This window comes from Myxocyprinus asiaticus, chromosome 20 (genome assembly GCF_019703515.2).
Source record: "Myxocyprinus asiaticus isolate MX2 ecotype Aquarium Trade chromosome 20, UBuf_Myxa_2, whole genome shotgun sequence".
Lineage (NCBI taxonomy): Eukaryota > Metazoa > Chordata > Actinopteri > Cypriniformes > Catostomidae > Myxocyprinus > Myxocyprinus asiaticus.
Genome location: NC_059363.1, coordinates 2,582,993 through 2,603,129, shown reverse-complemented (window position 1 = coordinate 2,603,129; position 20,137 = coordinate 2,582,993). Strand labels below are relative to the sequence as shown.

The 20,137-nt window shown below is 37.9% G+C and overlaps 2 protein-coding genes across 2 annotated transcripts; both read left to right on the top strand.

The window, feature by feature from the left end:
• Positions 1-9,245: 9,245 nt before the first annotated feature.
• On the top strand, positions 9,246-15,168 carry LOC127410726 (protein DVR-1-like). Its single transcript, XM_051645929.1, has 2 exons — positions 9,246-10,813; positions 13,798-15,168. Exons 1-2 carry the CDS (start codon positions 10,537-10,539, stop codon positions 14,637-14,639), a joined length of 1,119 nt encoding a protein of 372 aa, XP_051501889.1. The 5' UTR covers positions 9,246-10,536; the 3' UTR covers positions 14,640-15,168.
• A 655-nt stretch (positions 15,169-15,823) lies between these two features.
• Positions 15,824-19,442, top strand: LOC127410723 (bone morphogenetic protein 2-like). Its single transcript, XM_051645920.1, has 2 exons — positions 15,824-16,953; positions 18,455-19,442. Exons 1-2 carry the CDS (start codon positions 16,626-16,628, stop codon positions 19,297-19,299), a joined length of 1,173 nt encoding a protein of 390 aa, XP_051501880.1. The 5' UTR covers positions 15,824-16,625; the 3' UTR covers positions 19,300-19,442.
• The last annotated feature ends 695 nt before the right edge of the window (positions 19,443-20,137 follow it).

Here is a 20,137-nt window from a genome sequence, read left to right as displayed (position 1 = left end):
ATACTAAAGATGTTTTGGAGTTGATATTGTTAAAATCTTAACACCTTTTATTTCTAACAATAAGATAAATCTGTTAAAAGACAAAGGCACAATTCTACAGAGCGTGACACATATTCACATGTCTTTGTGAGAGTTTCACACCTTTGAAAACACACCAATTGTTTATGAGGAAGACAGAGAGGAAGCGTTTTGTCAAAACGTGATTAATAACATTCTGCACATTGTTAATCATGACCTGGGACGCCCAAAGGCATGCTACACAAAGAGCCAGAGGAAAAGCAGGTGACGTTCAACAGACTAGGACTAGATAAAGTGATAGCTGTCTCTTTTCATCAGTTCCTGGCAAGCTTTTAACTCAACAAACATAGAGTATGTTACACTTCAAGCACATCTGACATATAAGAAGTGTTTACACATGAAATGAGTATTGTTACAGAGATTTTAGATGATAAGCAGAATGTTGTATATTTGTCATTCCTGTGTGTCAGGTTGAATTGCAATGCTGCTGAGACCATTGAACGTTTCAGCCTTGTTTTTAGAGAAAGTGGACATTTTTATAGACTGTGTGCCTATATACATGACTATGCTTGAATGATCATCAGAAAAAGATGCTATTTGACCTGCAAATGGTATTGTTACGGCATCAAATATTCCATATCATACAATATACCATTTGCAATAATGCACAGTCCAACCATCCATTGCTGAGCAAAAATCACAGCTGGTTGGCTGACAGCGACATCATGCTCTGTAGCTGGTGTGCTTAGGAGTGATACAGGTTGTTATCATCTTCATCTACATCATAGATGACCCAGTGAGCGACCAGACACTAGATGATTGTTTGTGGCATTGATGTAATGTCTAGCAGAACGCGAGTCTGTAATTAAGTGAAGTACTCATGAAGGTGACAGACACAGACACGTGCTGTATGGTCTGATATAGAATTAATTCTACACCCACTTTACAGATATATGTGTATTGGTCTTAAAAGCTTTCAGAAATGTCTAGTTTAGCCTAAGACTGAAGAACATCCAGTAAAACATCTCACTATAAATTGTGGTCCTGGTTCTCCACCAGTGCAAGAAATTAACTTTATATATTTTCCCCCTGGAATTGATTTTCAGTGGCATTGTTTATTGTTCCATATGCATGTAATACCTGAATGACCTAGTACATTTGCAAAAACAAACTGTGCTGGGTTCTGTATTTCACAATGCAACCCAGTGTGATGAGTGAACTGCTTTGATTTTAAACATCTTTTTCTTGACTCATTATTTGATTGAATTGCCAAAATGTAAGACATTTTTACACATAATTGGATTAAGCAACCATAATTATTTGAGACATGATATCTGGATGCATCTGATGGTAGATGGCAACAAGGTAGGAACTGTATGAAACCTTTTGCATGCTATTCATAGTTGCATACTATTTCACCTGCCATTTTTAAAAACTAGCATTCAATAAAGAGTGTATACTGTGTAGTATGAAGTAAGCTAGTAATCCATTCTGAACATAGCCATTATATAGTCTCCATTTGAGCCTGATCTCACGAAAATTACTGTGCGCGCTGACATTTTTGCAAAATTACATTATGTGGTTCATTACATGTATCACGGCAGTTCCGAGGTGAAATGTCCACTGTGTGGCGCTAAAAGCGAGTTAAATGTTCGCCCAAACAGATGAGGTTTTTAAGGTTGATGCTCTATTGAGTTTTAAATCAACAAAACCGACCTCCCTACCCTTAACCTTAAACCTAAACCTGACCTATAGTGTCAGGCAAAGCAAACGTGAGACGAAAAACACAATCACTGAAACAACTGCATCATTTTGTGGTGTTTCTATGACACACTTGGCTCGCGTGTCGTCGACTCTCGTGCACTTCAAGACTCGTACCCTGGTCCCTTGCATTTCAAGTAAAGTTAAATTGATTGTGCCTGAAAAAGTACATTAAACATAATACAGTAACATAACATTTGAAAAACAATCCAAAAGAATATTACATGGGGAAAAATAAGCAAGTGAGTATGGTGGTTATGTACCTCCAAGGATGCGGTTGATGACAGTCATAATTTAAAGGTGCAATATGTAACAATTTTCATGTACTATTCGCCTTTTTTTGCCAATGTGTGAACGGCTTGTAATGCAACTTAAAAAATGAGTCCTTCCCGGACTTCCTAGGTTGCCTATTAAATCCTGTAGACTGATTTTCATGCGAAGGGAGCGAGTCGCTTTTGCCGGGAAAATCCAAAGGATGTGATGTTTATGCGCGATCCCGAGAGCCTTGCCTCAGTGATTCTCTTCTGCTATTCAAGAGCAACAACAGACAGTCTGCAACACTAGGTAATGTTATCTTAGAGATGGAAGCCAGCAAATGTCCGGTGCCCAGCACAACAACGACTCCTACACAAACTCTGAGTAAGCCCAAAAAAAAAGTGGATCTACTGAATCCCGTCTGGCTTAGCAGGAATGTGATCGTGGTCAAGCGAAAACTAGAGTGAACATCGGCAAGGCATTTGATTCCTGGAGGGACCTTCGTTCGGTTTTGGGGATCAAAACCGACCCTGAACTGGCGTTCTTATTGGACAGGTAATCTTACATAACTGCAAAGCAGAAATATAGTGCCATAAGGATTGATCTGTGTAATTTTAGCTAACTTGATCTCGCCTGCTAACGTTGACGAATTGCAAGCTACCTTGCTTCGTAACTTTCAAATAATTTCAACGATCTTCTCTTTATACTAAAAGTCAGGAATACAGGATAAGTTTAAGCAAATATGCTGGTTTCTTGATCGTAGTACAACATATGACATACAAAACATACAATAGTGCAACATAACTCACCCTGCCCACTACTTTTTAACTGTTGCCTCCTGGCCGACGATTCAGAGCTCTGAGCACCAGAACCGTCAGGCACAGGAACAGTTTTTTCCCTCAGGCTATCCATCTCATGAACAGTTAAAACTGCCCCTTTAGCAATAATTAATGTGCAATACACAGCTTAGTCTTTTTAAATTATCCAACATATCCAACCTCTTCTGCCATTACATTCCCTTGCACTGTATATAACCGATTTGTATTTAGATTTGCACTACGTATGTGTGTATGTATATGTATGTATATATATATATATTCATATGTATATGTGTATATGTATATATATGTATGTGTATGTATGTATGTGTGTGTGTGTGTGTATATATATATATATATATGTATATGTGTGTGTGTATGTGTATATACGTTTACAGTTGTGCTCAAAAGTTTGCATACCCTTGGAGAATTGGTAATATATGTACCATTTTTAAAGAAAACATGAGTGAGCAGGCAAAACACATTTCTTTTATTTCTTATGGGATTCATATTCAACTGTAGGTTAGAACAGAATGGCACAATCATAAAACACAACATGGCAACAATGAAAAAAAATGAAATGACCCCTGTTCAAAAGTCTGCATACCCTTAGTTCTTAATACTGTTTATTGCCCCCTTTAGCATCAATGACAGCGTGCAGTCTTTTGTAAAAGTTGTCTATGAGGCCCCAAATTCTTGCAGGTGGTATAGCTGCCCATTCGTCTTGGCAAAATGCCTCCAGGTCATGCAAAGTCTTTGGTCGTCTTGCATGAACCGCACGTTTGAGATCTCCCCAGAGTGGCTTGATGATATTAAGGTCAGGAGACTGTGATGGCCACTCCAGAACCTTCACCTTTTTCTGCTGTAACCACTGGAGGGTCAACTTGGCCTTGTGCTTAGGGTCATTGTCGTACTGGAAAATCCAAGAGCGTCCCATGTGCAGCTTTTGTGCAGAAGAATGCAAATTGTCTGCCAGTATTTTCTGATAACATGCTGCATTCATCTTGCCATCAATTTTCACAAGATTCCCCGTGCCTTTAGAGCTCACACACCCCCAAAACATCAGTGAGCCACCACCATGCTTCACAGTGGGATGGTATTCTTTTCACTATAGGCAGTGGTAGCTCAGCAGTTAAAGCTCTGGGTTACTGATCGGAAGGTTGGGGGTTCAAGACCCAGCATTGCCAAGATGCCACTGTTGGGCCCTTGAGCAAGGCCCTTGACCCTATCTGCTCCAGGGGTGCTGTATCATGGCTGACCCTGCAATCTGACCCCAGAAAAAAAAAGAATTTCACTGTATATGTGCAAATGTGTGATAAATAAATAAAATTATAATTAATTATAATTACAGTGTGCCAGAAGCTGTGAGGCATGTCAAGGTGTTGTCAGGCATATTGTAACCAGGCTTTTTTGTGGCAATGGCGCAGTAAAGGCTTCTTTCTGGCAAGTATCGTCGTATTGTGCTCCTTGAAACAACCACACCGTCTTTTTCCAGAGCAGCCTGTATTTCTCCTGAGGTTACCTGTGGGTTTTTCTTTGTATCCCGAACAATTCTTCTGGCAGTTGCGGCTGAAATCTTTCTTGGTCTACCTGACCTTGGTTTGGTATCAAGAGATCCCTGAATTTTCCACTTCTTAATAAGTGATTGAACAGTACTGACTGGCATTTTCAAGGCTTTGGATATCTTTTTATATCCTTTTCCATCTTTATAAAGTTCTGCAGGTCTTTTGACAGTTCTTTTCTGCTCCCCATGGCTCAGTATCTAGCCTGCTCAGTGCATCCACGTGAGAGCTAACAAACTCATTGACTATTTATACACAGACACTAATTGCAATTCAGAAAGCCACAGGTGTGGGAAATTAACCTTTAATTGCCATTTAAACCTGTGTGTGTCACCTTGTGTGTCTGTAACAAGGCCAAACATTCAAGGGTATGTAAACTTTTGATCAGGGCCATTTGGGTGATTTCTGTTATCATTATGATTTAAAAAGGAGCCAAACAACTATGTGATAATAAATGGCTTCATATGATCACTATCCTTAAATAAAAGACTTCTCAATATTTATCTATTTTTTTTTTATTCAATTTTAATTATTTTTTAAAAGTCTTGTTGTTGTTTTTGTATTGTTGTACACTGGAAGCTCCTGTCACCAAGACAAATACCTTGTATGTTTAAGCATACTTGGCAATAAAGCTCATTCTGATAACAGTGCTGTGCAACAGTAAACTGTCTGGTATGGTTCAGTAGTATGTAGCTGTATGTGTGTATCAGTATACTATGTTAGCTGATAAGAGGTTTTAATTTAGTCTCAAAGTTTGTAGTAAAACAATCATAACTGTGTAATTTTAATTATGCTACCTCAACTGTCAGCATGATGCCGGTGGATCACGTTCAGTTTCTTTGTATGTTACATCATTGTTTTGGCCGATGCTCGCCTGCGTCCCTATGGTGTGTGTGCGCAAGCACGAGCAACAGCTATCTGCTGCAGTTCACTTAACGGCCACATGTGTCATTAATAAGAATGGTTTCTGAATCTTACATACTGCACCTTTAAAGGGTAAGGTAAACACTGAAAGAGGAGCAGTTTGTGGCATAATTTGGTCAAATTTCCCATTGCACTGAATAACTTATCATATCAAGTGAAACATGAGGTTTGACAAACAACATGAGGTTTACATCACTTTGAGGAATATTATCTGTAGCTCCACAGACCACGACTTCACTGCATCCTGTGTGTGTGAAACTGAAGATCAAGTGTGTAACCACAGCGTACAACGTGTGATTGTGACAAATACGGAGGTGAAAATAATGTCATGTTATTCAGACTACCATATTTCAAACCCTGACTAGACCACACAGAATATCGCATTTCCAGTGACAATGCTAGCAGTGTAACCTCACACCACACAAATAACTGTTTCTTTAGCATTAGCATTTCGCTTGTCATGTATTTAACATATACATTTGGATGTTTGACATCTGCAGCCTTTTTTTTGGCTTTTGTTCGCAGATTTTCAAATACATGCTCTGTAATAAAACCTTGTGAGTTACCTACTAAGACGGGATTTTAAGGCATTATAGGCACACTTATTTTTGCCCTCTAATTTAGATAATTTTGGACATATTCTAATGCAGCATTGTACATACACGTATCCTTCGGCGACTCAATAAACAGCAAAAAATCATTTTCATAATCTTTTTTTTTTTTTTGTTTTTTTTTTTTGCTGTTTTCCAGTAGAAATATATAAACATTCTTAAAACAAATATTGTATATTAACTTGACAAGTAAAATGGCATAACATATTGGCCTTGTTTCCAGAGAAATCTGACTAAATTTAGTGGTTTATACTTAAAACAAGAAAATAAATAAATAAATAATTGCCAGTGGGGTAAGATCCATTTGTATTAAGTTTATTTTTCTTAACTCATTGGCAAAGGTTTTTTTTTTTTTTTTTTTTTTAAAGCATAAACCTCACTAAATTTAGTCCGATTTCTCTGGAAATAAGACTTAATATCATATGCCATTTTGCTTATCAAGTCAATATTATCATCTTTTAAGAATGTTTAGATATTTAGTGGAAAAAAATGACAAAATACCAATTAAGATTTTTGTTTTCTTTTCTGAAAAGTACTGAAGAAAAGGTAAAAAACAAAAACAAAAACAGAATTGAATTTCTGTAATACTAATAATAATGAGTGCTTAAATGTACTTTATGTAATAATATTTACTGTATATAATTTAAGCATATAAATTATAGATGTTTTAAAATGATATGGTATTTAAATTACATTTAAATTATAAACTATATAATATAATATACATTATTATTTAGTACCATTAAGACTTCTTGATAAATTTGATATATATATATATATATATATATATATATATATATATATATATATATATATATATACACACTATATTGCCAAAAGTATTCGCTCACCCATCCAAATAATTGAATTCAGGTGTTCTAATCACTTCCATGGCCACAGGTGTATAAAATTAAGCACCTAGGCATGCAGACTGCTTCTACAAACATTTGTGAAAGAATGGGCCGCTCTCAGGAGCTCAGTGAATTCCAGCATGGTACTGTGATAGGATGCCACCTGTGCAACAAGTCCAGTCGTGAAATTTCCTCGCTACTAAATATTCCACAGTCAACTGTCAGTGGTATTATAACAAAGTGGAAGCGATTGGGAATGACAGCAACTCAGGCCATGTAAAATGACAGAGCGGGGTCAGCGGATGCGCAGAGGTCACCAACTTTCTGCAGAGTCAATCGCTACAGACCTCCAAAGTTCATGTTGCCTTCAGATTAGCTCAAGAACAGTGCGTAGAGAGCTTCATGGAATGGGTTTCCATGGCCGAGCAGCTGCATCCAAGCCATACATCACCAAGTGCAATGCAAAGCGTCGGATGCAGTGGTGTAAAGCACGCCGCCACTGGACTCTAGAGCAGTGGAGACGCGTTCTCTGGAGTGACGAATCACGCTTCTCCATCTGTCAATCTGATGGACGAGTCTGGGTTTGGCGGTTGCCAGGAGAACGGTACTTGTCTGACTGCATTGTGCCAACTGTGAAGTTTGGTGGAGGAGGGATTATGGTGTGGGGTTGTTTTTCAGGAGCTGGGCTTGACCCCTTAGTTCCAGTGAAAGGAACTCTGAATGCTTCAGCATACCAAGAGATTTTGGACAATTCCATGCTCCCAACTTTGTGGGAACAGTTTGGGGATGACCCCTTCCTGTTCCAACATGACTGCGCACCAGTGCACAAAGCAAGGTCCATAAAGACATGGATGAGCGAGTTTGGTGTGGAAGAACTTGACTGGCCTGCACAGAGTCCTGACCTCAACCCGATAGAGCACCTTTGGGATAAATTTGAGCGAAGACTGTGAGCCAGGCCTTCTCGTCCAACATCAGTGTCTGACCTCACAAATGCGCTTCTGGAAGAATGGTCAAAAATTCCCATAAACACACTCCTAAACCTTGTGGAAAGCCTTCCCAGAAGAGTTGAAGCTGTTATAGCTGCAAAGGGTGGGCCGACATCATATTAAACCCTATGGATTAAGAATGGGATGTCACTTAAGTTCATATGCGTCTAAAGGCAGGTGAGCGAATACTTTTGGCAATATAGTGTGTATATATATATATATATATATCTCAAATCACTTTATTGTCACACAGCCATATACACAAGTGCAATGGTGTGTGAAATTCTTGGGTGCAGTTCCAATCAACATAGCAGTCGTGACAGTGATGAGACATATACCAATTTACAATAACATCAAATTAACACAACACAATTTAAACATCTGTTATACACACACATATATATATATATATATATATATATATATGTGTGTATATATAACATTTATTCAAATGTATCAAAGTCTTAATGGTCCTAAAAATGGCCGTCATATACAGTAATATATACTTTTTTATGACTGCTGTTTTACCATTTGTATTAATTTATATATTAAATTATATGTATGTATATACATTATATATATATATATATATATATACATATAATTTAATATATAAATTAATACAAATGGTAAAACAGCAGTCATAAAAAAGTCTATATATATATATATATTACTGTATATGACGGCCATTTTTAGGACCATTAAGACTTTCTGATACATTTGAATAAATGTTATATATACACACATATATTGTTTTTTTTTTTTTCTCCTCAATTTGGCATGCCAAATTCCCAATGCGCTTTAGGTCCTCGTGGTGGCGTAGTGACTCGCCTCAATCCGGATGGCTTGTTGCCTCTGCGTCTGAGACCGTCAATCCGCACATCTTACCATGTGGCTAGTTGAGCGTGTTACCGCGGAGACCTGTGGAGGCTCGCACTATTCTCTGCAGCATCCACGCACAACTCACCACGCCCCACCGAGAGCGAGAACCACATTATAGCGACCACGAGGAGGTTACCCCGTGTGACTCTTCCCTCCCTAGCAACCAGGCCAATTGGTTGCTTAGGAGACCTGGCTGAAGTCACTCAGCACGCCCTGGATTCGAACTTGCAACTCCATGTGTGTTATATATATATGTTATTCTTTTTCTGGTTTTTAGAAGCCATATTAACTGGACATTTCTTGAATTCTGTTTTCATCATTCATCTCTGAACAGTTGGTTATACGTAAAGGTTTTATACCTTGTTGGATTGATCATACATGTCAAATTATCAACTCCAAAACTCACCTCCAGTTTCGCTCACTCTCTATAGGGTCTGTTTACAGATCACTAGACTACATTTTTCACTCAGTTGAGTTCAACAGATGGAATGCAGACCCCGAGTTCATCCAGGAACCTGTTATCAGTAACGACCTCATGCATCAGTCCATTGTGTCACAGTCTTTACCATTAACTGTAGGAATGTGTGTGATGGAAAACATGACTGCTCTGCTGCCTAAGAAGGATGCTAAACAGACAGGCAGAGGTCGTGATGCTGTCTGGTGAATATGAAATTGATTTCTGCTGACAGATCATACGTTCAACATTGCAAAAAGCCAGAAACAAATTACAAAATGTTACATTTTGATCAGATTAGAATTTGTTAGCATTTTCCCAAAGAAAAGAAAAATCACAAATACATCTCATCTCTTTTAATGTCTTGGTAGATTCACCTGCTCTGCAATGGAGATTAAATGAGGAGAAAACAGAGGAGTCTCCTGCTTCTCAGATGTTTAACCTCAATGTTTCACATGTGTGTCCTCTAGAGTTTCAGAAAAAGTCTCATCAATGTCTCAAACGGTGCTCGGATGAACATTTCTCATTAAATTCTTCCTAGAGCAACTGATCTACATTCAGTTTATAGCTCTATACTCTTACTGTACTGTATTTCTGTCTGTTTTTAATTCTCCTGTGGAATGTTATGGAGAAAGTGATACTTAGGAGTAAGTGATGTTAGCTGATACTTAATTAATTTTGTCTTCTTAGTTACAATATGAAAGAACAGCCCCTGTGCAATAGAATTGTTGAGCCATTTCCAGTGCAACAATATCATGCTTCTGAAATATTAACACATTCAGGTACCTATTTACATGGTACTCCAAAGTACTTCAAAGAACATGTCCAAAAAAAAAAAATAAAAAATAATACTATTGCACTTTTAACATTTCACATTTTTTGAATATAAAACAAATCTAGGGCTCTGCATCAGAATGCATTTGATCTTGTTCAAACATCAAAGACACTAATTTTCATAAACAATCTGATCACCCCCAAAACAGTAATACTGTGGTTGTTTTGAAACTTTTTTTTTGTTTGTGCTTTATCCTTGTTTATTGTTTAAAAATTTAATACAAATCTAGAATGTATTTAATCTAATTTAAACATCAAAGGCCCTTTGTAACTAATTAACATAAACAATCTGATCACTTTGTTATTTACACTTTACCCTTGTTTCTTGTGAGATTTTTCAATAATTAAAAGTGTGAAAACTAGATGTAGAACTGGTCATCAGAATGCAAACCTCAAAGGCACTTCCAAAGGATGTTGCATAACAATCCACTCACCCCCGACCACATCAGTCATGCTTTTATCTCCACCAATGAACTCACAGGTGTCAATCTTCACTCGTCTGATTGTGATTAGGGAGCTGTTTTAAAAAGCTCTGGCCTTGGATTGAGTTCTGTTTGACTGTGTGCTTCCTTCCTTGAAGATGGCCTGTGTGCTTCTCAATGCCTCAGTTTTAACTTTAATTCTCTGTATTCCAACTTTTATAAACACAGAAAATGTGAATGTGCAAGAGAAGATGTTTTTAAGTTCAATGGGTCTCTCGAGTCGACCGAAACCTTCACACCCCACTCCAGTGCCCTCTTTGCTGTGGAAGATGTTCAAGAAGGGCACCAAACAGACTTCAACATCTGAGACTGATCCATGTGTGGTGTCAGAGTATAGAGTCAGAGGAAACATCGTCAGGTTCATCCAGGATCAAGGTAAGGTCGATTCCAAATCCTCACCTGTTGATCATTGGCGTAATTTCCTACCTCAGTATCTTAAACAGAAATGTTTTTGTGGTAATATTGTTTAAGTTGGCAATTATTTTAGGTTTCTAATTATTTTCATTGTTTTAACATTGTCAACTATAAGCAAGTCATTTGTAGGTTGATTTTGAGTGAGTGAACAATATATATATATATATATATTTTAAAGCATATCCGTTAACTAATAAAAGCCAGTTTCATAATGACTTCATCCTCCAGGAAGTGACATCATTTTTGGAGGGACAACAACACAAACATCAGTATAGACCTTTTCCACAGACTGCGATCATACATATCCGCCTTATTTAGCAGTGTAAATCTAGCAGACTTTTTTTACATTTTCAATTTTTAAATTAGTACAGATACGTTTAAATATATAACAAAGCATAATGTTGTACGACCTTGGATTTAGTTAAAAAAATATGTTGCCTCCCCATAACGATTATCTGTTGTAATCCACCGCTCTATTTTGTTCTTGTTGAAAGTTTGTGGAAAAGTAATAGTGGATTTTTTATTTTGTTGTTGGAGCAAACTGGTAGGCAAAAATCTTTGCAAAGGTCTCATTCACCGCTGTAGAAGTTCACCCTACAATCGTTTATTTCCACGTTCCAAAAACCAAAAGTTTGAAAGGTCTATTACCATGATATCACAAGTACATCTCCGAGATGTCTATTTAAGAGCCGTGTCTAAAATGTAACTCTCTGGCAACCAAAGCCTTGCAAGAGTCTCATTCGCTGTTACGAAAGCTAGGGTTAGATTTATGGGTTGGGTTTAGGGTTTATGTGGCACTGCAAATCAACACAGTGTGTGGAAAGGATCTTATGCTAATAAATAACATCTAAAAACATCTGAAAAAGAGCAGATTTACATACACTGGTGGCCAGAAGTTTGGAATAATGTACAGATTTTACTCTTATGGAAAGAAATAATACCAGATACTCGGGTGACATTTCACCCCACACTTCCTGTAGCACTTGCCATAGATGTGACTGTCTTGTCGGGCACTTCTCGCGCACCTTACAGTCTAGCTGATCCCACAAAAGCTCAATGGGGTTAAGATCCATAACACTCTTTTCCAATTATCTGTTGTCCAATGTCTGTGTTTCTTTGCCCACTCGAACCTTTTCTTTTTGTTTTTCTGTTTCAAAAGTGTCTTTTTCTTTGCAATTCTTCCCATAAGGCCTGCACCCCTGAGTCTTCTCTTTACTGTTGTACATGAAACTGGTGTTGAGCGGGTAGAATTCAATGAAGCTGTCAGCTGAGGACATGCGAGGCGTCTATTTCTCAAACTAGAGTCTCTGATGTACTTATCCTCTTGTTTAGTTGTACATCTGGTCTTCCACATCTCTTTCTGTCCTTGTTAGAGCCAGTTGTCCTTTTGTCTTTGAAGACTGTAGTGTACACATTTGTATGAAATCTTAAATTTTTGGCAATTTCAAGCATTGTATAGCCTTCATTCCTCAAAACAATGATTGACTGACGAGTTTCTAGAGAAAGCTGTTTCTTTTTTGCCATTTTTGACCTAATATTGACCTTAAGACATGCCAGTCTATTGCATACTGTGGCAACTCAAAAACAAACACAAAGACAATGTTAAGCTTCATTTAACGAACTAAATAGCTTTCAACTGTGTTTGATATAAAGGCAAGTGATTTTCTAGTACCAAATTAGCAATTTAGCATGATTACTCAAGGATAAGGTGTTGGAGTGATGGCTGCTGTCTAGATTTGATCAAAAATGACTTTTTTCAAATAGTGATGGTGCTGTTTTTACATCAGTAATGTCCTGACTATACTTTATGATCAGTTGAATGCCACTTTGGTGAATTAAAGTACCAATTTCCTTCCGAAACAGCAAAATCTGTACTTTATTCTAAACTTTTGGCCGCCAGTGTACATTCTAAATCCAAAACGTCTCAAAGACCTCTACTGAATGTCTTTTTGACATCCGAGAGGAAGCGTCTTATAGACATTTTGCGGATGAGCAAATAATCTAAAAAAACGTCTTCCGGATGTAAACGCACATGTGAAAGAGACATCTGGGTGATGTTGCTATGTGTGCTATTGGGGTTAGCAAATAATTTTATGATGTATTCTAAAAACATTCCACCCAGTTTGATTAAAATTACAGAACTCTATTATGGTTAAAAATTATTTAAAAAAAACAAATAGCCCATCAAAAAGAACTTCAAGTTGACCCTCATGTAAGCCAGCTTTCATTGAGTGTGTTTACATGCACACAAATACTCTTGATACCTACCAAAAAACATTTTATACGACTATTCAAGAAAACGTGTTTACATGAGACTTGAAGTCATCATATTATTCTCTGCTTTGGACGTCAAAACGTAAATGAGCATGCGTACAACACTTGCGCACATGCGATAAACCAGTAAAAACTTCAGTAATGGGCAAAAATCTACGTGTGCAAGTGTAGATTTTGTTTAATATACGTTTACATGACCACACACGTTAAGCAAAATCTGTATAAGATTTAGCATGATAAACATGCTCAATTATTCGCTGAGCAATGGCTAACTTTAGCTTTTTGTTTCCATCATGTTAGGTTCTTGCCATTGTGTAATGTATGACCAGAGGATCATATTTCTGAAAGTCTTGAGTACTCTTTTATAGAAATGCTTGCCTTAAATTTCAACATAAGCAAATTTCCCTGCCGTAAAATCCAGTGTAAGCTGGTAGCTGTGTTTTGGAATATGGTAGCTGGTTTCTAGCTGGTCCAAGCTGGGAGACCATGGTGGTCAAGCTGGTTTTTGGAACATGGTAGCTGGTCAACCAGCTATAACCAGCTTGTACCAGCTACCATGTTCCTAAATGCAGCTTTTTTTTTTTCTGCAATGAATTTGAAAGTGTTCAAAAGCTACTGCACAACAGGAATGACCCATTTACACCATAACATGTTTCTTTACTTCCAAACAGGTCGTGTGATATCTGCACCGGCCGTTCACTGCTTTAATTGTGTGAGAAAGCATCTGTTTTTCAACATGTCAGTGCTGGAGGATGTTGAGCAACTCTCGTATGCGCAGCTGGAAGTGAAGTTTAAATGTGATCTCGCTCACCTGGGATGGCATGTCTTCAGTATGGACCTGTACAAGGTTTTAAGGACCACACTAAAAGGAGTGACTCACGAATCCAGCCGTAAATTACTGCTCTCTCAGTCGCTCGCGTATGGCACGTACAACTCTCTGCAGTTTAATTTGACTGAGTTAGCCGAATCCTGGAGAAAACCGGGCAAGAACTACGGGATGCAACTTGAGTTGCGGCTCACAGACTTGAGCAACATGCTTGAAGAACATGCATATGATATGAAGAGCACGCAGTCAGGTGTTCATATTGCACAAGTCCCTGAGTTCTGCTCGTCCCTGGTGGTGGTGTCGTTGAATCAACTCCAATGTAGATCCAGAAGAAAGCGAAGTGCCTCTTATTACTTGCCGGTGACGCCTAGTAACGTGTGCAAACCCAGAAGGCTTTACATTGACTTTAAAGACGTTGGATGGCAGGACTGGATTATTGCACCTCAGGGCTATTTGGCCAATTATTGTCATGGAGAATGTCCTTTTCCTTTGAGTGAGAGTTTGAATGGAACCAACCATGCCATCCTGCAGACTCTGGTTCATTCATTTGATCCAAAAGGAACACCTCAGCCCTGCTGTGTTCCTATCAAATTATCGCCTATTTCTATGCTGTATTATGATAATAATGATAATGTAGTTCTGAGACATTATGAAGACATGGTTGTGGATGAGTGTGGATGCAGATGAACTCTGCTCTTAGATAAATGTATTGAAATTTCTTGATTTTTAAATGCAAAAAAATGCACATCTTTCATAAACCTAGATTAAAATGGTTTTGGACATCAATTTGCTCAAAATGCCCCCACCCCAATTTTATAATGTTAAAATGCATTCTTTTTTTAAATGTTTGATTAGACTTAAAACCAGTTACAAAACGTAGACATTGAGGATAAATGAATGTGGATGCAAGTTTGTTAAATTTTATTTATTTATTTTTTTTAACCAGGATGCACATTTACCTCCCAAGTAGTTACACAACTTTAATAGGGGAGACTGGGGGTAGTTGTCACGAGGGCTACATCTCTGTAACCCTTGTAATGTTCTGAGTCAAATGTCTAATAACACAAATGCTTGTCTCTGGCAGTGATTTTGAAGGTTTGTTACAAGCACCAAGTTCCAAACTGTCTTTAATTGGATTAAATTGCATTGTTCTTGTAACTAATTTTGCTATAGCTGTTTGTTAAACAAGTAAATGCAATAAAATCACACTGGCATACATTCAGGAAAGAGTTAACTATATAATAAAGGTAGATTTTAACGCAAAGGTTGAACTGTGTTCTCTCTGTGTGACAACCTGCCCCGCTCAAGAGATTTTAGCGTGTATTAAATGATTGTCTTGGGCAGTAATGGGGGAAATGTTCTATATATTAATAATAATAAAAGCTGACAATTATGTTGTATGGTATGTGTCTGCACAGGAGTTGACTTTCAAAAATAAACCCTTAAAGTTTTTTTTTTATACTAACATTTTACATTTTTACTAACAATTATCTCATAATTATTCATCAATCGTTATACAGACTTCAAAATCAAACATTGCTCATGTTCTCCACAAGCTGGCGCACTGAGTCTGAATTTGATCGCTGCGTAGCGAGAGTCCTGTTAAAAATATTTTCATTATTACGATCTTAACGTAGATTTAATTCTGTGTTTTAATAGAAACTAACAAGTGTACAGTTAAATAGTCAAAGCGATGTAATGTCCATTTATGGCGTTTATTAAGCAGAATATTTTCATTGTGCCTCTTCATAGTTAGAGTGGCTTCACTGGATGCTTTTGACCGTGAGGACACCATCTTCAGAGAGAGAGAGAGAGAGAGAGAAAGAGACTCTGTTGCACACTTGCGCACTGCGCGTAAAGGCGCACTCGTATCCAAACCCTCGCCGTGACTTGCGTCGCTCTTCGTCAAGAGGAAACTTTTGCTTCTGAATGAAGTAGACTTGTGTGCGTTTCTCTGTGTTACAGCCAAATAACACTTATGACAGCTTGATCTTTGTTCTGCAGTGACTGTACAATTTGTTTAAGAGGAGGCGGGCGTTATTGTGGAAGTTTCCTAAACGTTTTCAACAAAAGAACTGCCATGGAACACAGTCAAACGGGGAATTATAAAAGAGGACCAGCTTTATATGAAGTCCCCAGATGATTTCATTGATCATTTCATGTGCCATGCATGGAACAACTGTTGCACTTTGGCTGCGTTTGGAGTTTTAACTGGACTTCATGTGGAGACCTGCATCTGTACATCTATGAAAGCTGGTGCAAATGCACTGAGGACCTCGATTTAGTGTCCTTTTCATCATCTGGACCATTTCTAGTGCGTCAAAACATCTTGTCTGACTTATTTACGAGATCATATTAAGAGGAGCCTTGCCATTGTAACCAGATCTGGAGTTTGGGTTGGGATATCTGCACACTTTCGCCTATAGTTCTCAGTTTATGTTTGAGAAGATGACAGACCCAGTATTATGACAGCGTTTCCCTCGTCGAGTCTCTTATTATCCACATGGATTTCGCGCAGGTTTGCGATCCTCAAAGCGGCTCTTAAGGTTTCTTTGGTGAAAGGACACCCCAAACTCTCGAAATGGCTCAATTAAACACGGAATATGGTCATGTGTCCTGGCCTGAGCCCATTTGATATCGTTCTGTCGCTGATCTGACTGGTGTAGAGTGACCATGGTCTCCTCCGGCTGCGCTCTCATGGTTCTCATGGTCACTCAGGTGTTCTGTGGAGGCTCCAGTGGACTCGTTCCTCAGATCGGCCGCTCCTCGCTGTCTCAGGACGTCCTGCAAGCGTTTGAACTTCGACTTCTGAGCATGTTTGGACTCCAGAACAGACCCAGTCCCAGCAGGACTGCGGTGGTTCCGCAATACATGTTGGACTTGTACTCGATGCACTCGGTGAATGCGGACCAGCATAACAGCAACAGAGCAAGTTTCACTGGGAAAGGTTCGGAAAGATCCGCCAGCCGCGCAAATACAATAAGGAGCTTCCACCATGATGGTAAGAAAGTGTTTACTTCGAGAATTCTCTCTCTCCAAGCTTAAGTACATGATTTAAATTCTTTGCTCCTTATCAGCGTTATCCTTCATACCTGACGGGAACTGAGATTAGCTGCAGAATATTTGATGAAGAAATTGCAGTTTATTTGTGTAAACTCCCATGTAGAAGAGCACATTTTTACTGGTTAGAAATGTTTTTTTTTAAGGCATTGCAGTAATTTATCTATGAATGATAATACAGTATATATATGTGTGTGTGTATGTATGTATATATATATATATATATATATATATATATATATATATATATATACACACACACACACACACACACACACACACTCACATACACACAAATTACAAAATAATTTTTTTTAAATAAAACCATATATATATATATATATATATATATATATATATATATATATATGGTTTTATTTTTAAAAAATTCTTTTGTAATATGTATATATATATTAGTATCTTTATATGATATTATAACACATTATAATCATATTCATTAGATGTATTTAATTTTTTACATTAATTTTTTTTTAGTTGACTATATAAATGACTTAATTGTATAATAGTTATTTTATATTTATATACTGTATATGTTAGTATAATTGTAAAATAAATATTAAAATATAAAATACAAATTTATAATTATTTTTTTCCATTTTGGTTAAAATTATTAATTATATATTAAAATTCTATAATTATTATATTTTATAGAATTTTATATTTCATTTGCATTGAAAGTTACAGGTGCATTTTTGTCTTACAATAAGAGGCACAAAACACACATGGAATGCAAAAATTCCACTTAAAGCTAGTTGGGAAATATTTTACTTGATATGGACACATTGCATGTTTGATTTAGTATTTTAGCATTTCAACTGCAGTTTTTACCATTTTAGTCATTTGAATTTTATTAGGGAAAGAAACATGCAATAAGTTGTTTTAAAAGTGAAGCTGAATAAAAAAATGACTCTGATGATTCCAATCTCAAAGCAGACTTTCATGCACATTATATTCAAGACCTATGTCTCTGAACTGTGTTAGATTTACATTTAAGCATTTGGCAAACACCTTTTCAATAGCAAAGTAAAGTGCATTCAAGGTTTTTATGAGTCCATGGATTCTCTGAGAATCAAACCCACAACCTTCCTATAACAATCACCATGCTCTACCAAGTTAATCTACAAACATATAGAAGACTTCATTAAAGAAGATGCACATGCAGTCAGAATTGAACTAGGAATGCTTACTGTGTGATGTTAAGAGTGATTACTTAACATTTGTGTGTGTGTTTTAAATCAATTTGTCCAGTAGGAGGTCAGGACAAATCACATCCTGTCAATGAATGTAAACAAGAAGTTTGACCAAGTACAATGAACTGGCATTGACTCACATCATCCACGGTTTCCCATAAACTTCCCACTTATCATTTGGAACTTATGAGTTTCTTTAACCCAATTTGTTTCAAATCTAATCTCTTTCAGAATCCACAGAGGATTTGTCCAGCTTGAGCGGAAAGACGACGCAACGTTTCGTCTTCAACCTGAGCTCCATCCCTGGTGAGGAGTTCGTCACATCGGCAGAGCTGCGGATTTTCAGAGAGCAGGTTATGAGTTTTCTCAGTAATGGTAGCATGGGATACCACCGCATTAACATTCATGAGATCATCAAACTTTCCGGTTCCTTCAAAGAACCAATCATGAGACTCCTCGACACTAGGCTGGTTCATCACAGCTTGAGTAAATGGGAGCGTTTTGACGTGAGCCCGGCTGTCATGCGGTGGACTGCGGACGGACACCCTAACCATGGCTTCATGGTGGAAATAGTTCACCCGGACAGCACGGAAGAGGACTCCAAAAGACACGTACGTGTCAGTAGGTCCCTGCATGACAGGGAGGACACCTGGCCGCAAATGAGGCCGCTTTTGGTAACCTACAGCCATGACGGAAAGGGCAACGTGCTGCACTCTCGTGAGAAACGGCAAGTACGGACAAACAAACAACGGAAGAAGCACAAAGCAAATTGTAGAAGACACTCGCTCTATGTGGACTTTAGTGATGTCGGGTGGAACGATTGGATAGTCGCCCCACCGGGTTACCATGCATATTACTGCCAGGGCGAGTGCCCGTTTCCTCTGGCGGACCATTTGAACTCCACCAACCATGCTATTGTTCAGACACTGGTCAACTCCGTGAACAACAACATTCCCAAGGCGTGCTGTGTGCCCACAGACTTGAGTCCGGTTTCTCTGCTCTATCTAGACGAATATGAGCGAGTGATCCTAAAAAACTACCAGGACATGGTCGTTGAGGGTTGCGGATGCCGTTGACGCCTGGGCCTGGAATGCATAGACGTTGACAGACACTTTATTTTTCCCAATACTACACTTTATTTATAATAAAGTAAAACACATATTTTGGAGAGGTATATAAAGATATATTTATGTTCACTATTGGGAAAATAAATATTTTAATCAGAGTTACACTGATGTTTTTTCTGATGTACATTTCATTTAGTACAGTACCTGCCTCACCCTTAACCTGGTCTCACATTTGATTTTTACGTGACTCATTGCACGGTAGCTCAACTGATAGAGCGTTAAGCACTTGTGATGTAAAAGGACCAGGGTACGAGTCCTGAAGAGCATGCAAGTCGACACTGATCATGAGATCAGGCTGGTACATGCACATGAAGTATTCGTACTCTGTATTTATTTCCATCACAACCACTTTAAGTGAATGGTTTATAGGGGTTCTCAACTGGTTTTGTAATTTTGCATTGGACATTTTTGTGATTGTACATTGGTTCATACTGTTTTGGCGACCAAACACAGTACAAACGTAACCTGTATTTAATGTAGTCGCATTTTCTTTTATCTTGCATAGTTTTGTTCATGGCTTTTGAGGATGAGGGTATGTCGTGCAACCCATTCATGTTGGCATCGGCCTAATTTTGCTCACTTCTATCAAGTGGCACTATATTACTCTATACTATATTTTTAATGCATAATCAAAGAAGAAAATAGCTAGACATCTAACTATCAGAGATATCAGGTACAGGCTATCTTGAAATGCAACATGCAAGAGCCACTGTGCAAGGCCAAAGAGGGTGGAAATACATTACATCCAATAATGCTTTAAATGAATCAAATGAACACAATGTTTCAC

Bases quoted from the DNA above. Each gene is read 5' to 3' on its own strand.
- LOC127410723 (XM_051645920.1), top strand. From the start codon at position 16,626: ATGGTCTCCTCCGGCTGCGCTCTCATGGTTCTCATGGTCACTCAGGTG. The intron at 16,954-18,454 runs GTAAGAAAGTGT...AATCTCTTTCAG, and splicing joins AAGGAGCTTCCACCATGATG to AATCCACAGAGGATTTGTCC.
- LOC127410726 (XM_051645929.1), top strand. From the start codon at position 10,537: ATGGCCTGTGTGCTTCTCAATGCCTCAGTTTTAACTTTAATTCTCTGT. The intron at 10,814-13,797 runs GTAAGGTCGATT...ACTTCCAAACAG, and splicing joins CAGGTTCATCCAGGATCAAG to GTCGTGTGATATCTGCACCG.